A 5,122-nucleotide genomic window follows, 5' to 3' on the forward strand; every position below is an offset into this window, starting at 1 on the left:
TGTGTGTGTGTGTGTGTGTGTGTGTGTGTGTGTGTGTGTGTGTGTGTGTTGAAAGAGAGAGAGAGAGAGAGCACTCATGTATAACCAAGATCAAACCTAGAGCTTTGTACATGCCAAACACATGTTCTACCACTAAACTACACTCCCAGTAGTTTAGTAGAATATTGTATCAGTTAAGAAGATGTTATATGTAAAAATATTTAGCCCTGTGTCTGGTATATGTAGATGCACGTATTTGTTAAGAGTTTTTACAAATGATGAGCCAGAGGTCTAGGGAGATGGCTCAGTCATTGAAGTGCCTGTCACATAAGCATGAGGACCTGACTGAGTCCCCAGCACACTTAAAAATAACAGGCATGGTGGCACACATCTGTAACCCTAGGATGGGGGTTGGAAACAGGCAGATAGATCTCTAGAGGTTACCAGGAACCAGTCAAACCAATTCATAAGCTCTGATTCAATGAGAAACACCACCTAAAATAATTATGATGGAGAGGAATAGAGAAAGATGCTTGGCGTTGACCTCTGGCTTCCTCATGCACTAACCCTCCCCTCCACCCTACCCACCCACACACACTAAATGAGCCAGATGCCTTGGTGAGCACCCATAGTCCCAGTGCTTGATAGGCTGAAGTGGGAGAATCACTTGACCCTAAGGGTTCGAGAGCATACTGGGCAATACAATTTGACCTCTGCCAGTTCAAACTTTAAATAGTCATATGTCCTAAATAAACCTTATTAGGGATAACTGACTACATTTTTATGAAGGAGTCAATAAGAGGAAAATAAAGTGCCCAGTTTGAAAACAAGGACATTTCATTCATTCATTGCAACTCCGCCAATACGCTGCCTTTGTAATAGCGGCATAAACACAGTGGAGACACTCTGCGGAGTTGAGGAGGGGTTGTCCTATAACGCACAAGGAAAGGTCCTTCATTCTCGGTTTGCCTCGGTTTAGTGCTCATTACGCTAGAAATGTGTGTAATGTGTACTACTCATTACATTACACTTACACTCATTACACTAGAAAGTGTGACACGGAAGAGAAATGAAAGCCAGTGAATCTATTTCATGCCAGTTTGACTCGTCAAAGTGAGCAACATCAAAACATCTGGCCATAATGAGACCGGCAGTGTATTCATCTGCATTGTCCTTGTGCTGCTTGCTGCAAACCCCTGTAATGCCCCACCATGTCTGCTCTTATAAAGTTCTGAGATATTGATATGCGAACATTTTATTTGAAAATCAGTAAGAATCATGACTTCTCTTAGAAAGTGCTTCTGTGAGCAAGAATAGTGAGAGATTATTTGAACTCTGTCAAGTTATTATTATTATTATTTTTTTGGAAACTGGGAACAGAGGAACCTTCCTCCCTGCATAGGCCTGGAAACAACATTAATGTTCTCATAACTCCCTTTTGCATCCCAGTTTACTCTTTATGGGGTTGTACTTAATTGCTCGACCAGTGGTCTTCTTCATGACTGAAAACCCCTTAAGAGAGACTCGCCTTTCCTTTTGCAAGCCTCACCTTCCCAGCACAGAGAGACACCATGGATAAGTGAAAGAATAAATTAAAGAGCACAGGGATTCTATCTAAGGTTTAACGAAGTCTCCCTCTCCAATTTGACATGTGTGTTTTGTCTGCATGCATTGTCCGCGTAACGTGTGCATGCCTGGTGGCTGTGCAGCCCAGAAGACAGCGTAGGATCCCCTGGGTCTAGAGTTATACTATTGTGAGCTGTCATGTAGTGCTGAGAATTGAACCCGGGTCCTCTGGATGTGTAGCCAGTGCTTTTAAGCATTGAGTCACCTCTCCAGCCTCCCAAATCTCCATCTTAAAGGTTTCATCCAACAACAGCAGACCTGTGACTTTGTAGTTGGGAACCAGTATCTCCATTCTCTACAAGCAATTGAAGTGGTCCAAGCTGTTCATCAATTGCTGTGTCCCGGATACCTTTTAAACTAACTGGGGGCTTCAGATCATTGTTGGACAATAGATTATCACGCCAATACAGCCTTGTTTAGTGACAAGCAATAGCTAAGAAGTTCTCATTCTTAAAATTAGGCCAAATAGCTAATACTACATAATTGTAACAGTGGAAAATTCCTGATAATAATCATTTAAAGATTTGGATGCATTCTTGATAAAAATATGATCAGATAGGATGCTGTCTTTTCAGTTTTGAGGCTTAGAGAGTTTATTGTTTTGAAAATAAATATATTAAACCTAACTTATGCATTGTTCCACCTTGAAATTCCTTCTGAGTTTGTTTAACATGGTAAAGACAGGGTATTGGTGAGTAATTTAGAAGCCAAATAATTTTGTCATATTTCTTTTAGAATTAAAGGCAATACAATCTGAAGGAAGAAAAGACAGATGCCTGACAGTCTTAAGACTCGCTTTTCTGCTTGAGAATGATCTCTCTTCATCATCCAAATAATCATACCAGATTCTTTATGAAATTCACTGATTGACCAATTCATTTCAAAAACTAACTCATATTGGGATTAAAAACTAACATCAATGGTCAGGTATGGTGGCACACACCTTTAACCCCATCACTTGGGACCCAAAGGCAGCCAGATTTCTGTAAGTTCAAGGCCAGCCTGTTCTACATAGCAAGTTCCAGGACAGTCAGAACTACATAGGGAGACCTTGTCCTTTGCATTCCCCCATTTAGTAACAGAATAGTTAAATCCAAATCTCCTTAGTTTAATCAATGTAAAGCTACACTGTTGAGGTTACAGCAATAATCCTGATGACCCACAGACTATTATAAAGCATAGTTATTACACTATTGCATATGTGAAACAGTTAACCCGATAATCAACACTTTGCGGTGGCTTTGAGCAAAATTCCTTCCACCACTGAAGGACATCAGAAGAAGGCAATGGTTGGCACAGTTTTGTTTGCTATTGGGCAGTAAGGATCCTTTGAAACAAAATATCAAAATGATTTCATCATCCTAAAGAATGGAAACAACCACTGATTCTCTTTTCCAACCAGAAAACAGAGTGATTCTTTCTGGTTTAGGACAGCAGTGAAAGCACAGTGTCAGTTGAGAGAACAAACATCATAAATGGCACTTGTCAACATGAAGAACAGACCAGCACTTTCAGGCCAAGGAAATTCAGCTGAAGTGGATTTTGAAACAAACAAACAAACAAATAAAAACAAAACAAAAACAGTGTTCATCTGCTTACAAAATCAAAGACCCACTAAGCCTCCCACCATGCACCTCTCTGAATTTCTCTGGGCCACACTGGTCTTCTGGTATCACCTCTAGCAAGAACTAGAGGTCAAGAGAACAATGCCTCTGTCTTTTCCCTCCTCCACACAAGTCTTAATATGATCTTAGAGTTAGCACCTCTCACAAAGCACTGACCAACTTAGCAAATAGTGTGTGCCAATCACCTGATATTCACTAGATTCAAACTAATAGGTCAAAAGTTATAGGAATATAAACACAGAGAAGGCCTAGCTTAGATAGCTAAAAACATGTTTTTACTCTCGACCCAAAATATCTTTAAAATAACTTGTCTTTATTCTATTTTCTTTAGGACATATTTTCAGCGGGTAAAAATAAGCATCAAAAAGACATACTATGCTTGCCCAATCTGAGCATTAAAAAAAAAAGAAAGAAAGAAAGAAAGAAAAAATTTAAATTCGATCATTCGTAAAAATTGCAGTTACAGTGTTTATTTAGCAAAAATATTTTTATCTGGCTACTTAGCATCATTTAATATGTGACATTAAATAATCATTGCAGTATGTCATCCAATATAATTAGCAAAAGTATTTTTATCTGAACACTTATCTTTGCATATATTCAACAATAAATATTCATTGCAGCAAGCTATCAAATATAAGTTTTTCCTCTAGTTTTACTAAATTTATATGACTTCTATTTAGTAATAGAACAGTGGGTTTTTTTTTTTTTACTTTTTTCTTCTTATTAAAGGCTAATGAGCACAATTATCCACAATAACATGTTTTCCAATCTTTCAGTAATATATAAAAAGTAGTTTAAATTCCCTTTTTTGTTTGTTTGTTTGTTTGTTTCTCTACCCTGAAGTTTCAACAACCATATAACAATTCTTTGAAGGGCTCTCAAAGTGTGCTTTGTCCTGTTCCCTATGCTCTCAAACACACATAGCTGCCTATATTTGTACCCATCTGGTTTTTTACTGTATATTAAAAATACTAAAATTTATTCCTATTTTTCTAAAATCAGCAGTAAATTATTAGCATCACCTTGCGATCAAATGAATCATTTTAAAATAAATAAATGTCATTTTCCTTAGTTAAGAGCTCCAGAATATAAAAGCAGATATATGATTATTTTAAAAGAAGGAGACAGTTTTAAAGAACAAACTCATAAAATGGTATTCTCTTAAGTCCCGTGTCTGGAATCTAAAATCAGACTTTAAATATTTCCTTTTCATTTTCAATTGTAGCCATAACTAAGTCCTAAGGCCACTATGCTAGACAGCAGGCAACTAAAAATTGGCATCTCATTTTACTTAAAGGCTTTTCAGTCACTGAACTTCAGTTCACACAGCATACACCCCAAAAATCTTGTCTGTCACCACGAGCTGACAATGTACTCTAAAGTAAGAAAGGAGATCTCGATCGCAATGATTTACTTACCTTTTGGTGTCTTGAAAAATTCTGGCAGGACTAAAATGAAGGTGATCACTATTGCCACAAATAATTTAAGGAAAGCTGTTTCTGTCATGTCTACTCACATGACACAAATGTGTTTCCATCGGTAGCTTGATACTATGTTGCTTCCTGCTTCTCATCTCATCTCTACTTCGAGTTCCTGAGATTCACCTCACACTCACTTCCGTTTGGGTTTGACTTTAAGAAAAAAAAAAAGTTACCCCGAACTCAGACTTCCTCATTTTGAGTCACTTTGCCTAATAAAGCCATCTTCTAAAAGAACTGTTGAGCTAACTGATAAACAAGAAGGATGAGGAATGACCTTAAGAAACAAAGGGGGTCTGGCTTCTCATGTTTACCAATGTGTAAGAATACATGTAATCCTACAACGTAATAACCAAAAACCAAAGGGCAAATGTCAGTGGCACCCTGGTTTATGAACATCATTCACTCATT

General features: G+C 37.7%; 1 protein-coding gene across 3 annotated transcripts in view; it reads right to left on the reverse strand.

The window, feature by feature from the left end:
- Tmem156 (transmembrane protein 156) overlaps positions 1 to 4,836 on the reverse strand; it is a 38,096-nt gene extending 33,260 nt beyond the window's left edge. For all 3 annotated transcript variants that reach the window (XR_003711155.1, XM_028765301.1, XM_028765302.1), the window contains exon 1: positions 4,652 to 4,836. Coding sequence is in view for 2 of the 3 variants with exons in the window: in XM_028765301.1 (XP_028621134.1) it covers positions 4,652 to 4,739 (88 nt within the window). In the remaining variant the exon portion in view is untranslated. The remainder of the gene's footprint in view (positions 1 to 4,651) is intronic.
- Positions 4,837 to 5,122: the final 286 nt, after the last annotated feature.

Source organism: Grammomys surdaster, unplaced genomic scaffold (assembly GCF_004785775.1).
Source record: "Grammomys surdaster isolate TR1022 unplaced genomic scaffold, NIH_TR_1.0 150, whole genome shotgun sequence".
In the NCBI taxonomy this organism is placed as follows: Eukaryota; Metazoa; Chordata; class Mammalia; order Rodentia; family Muridae; genus Grammomys; species Grammomys surdaster.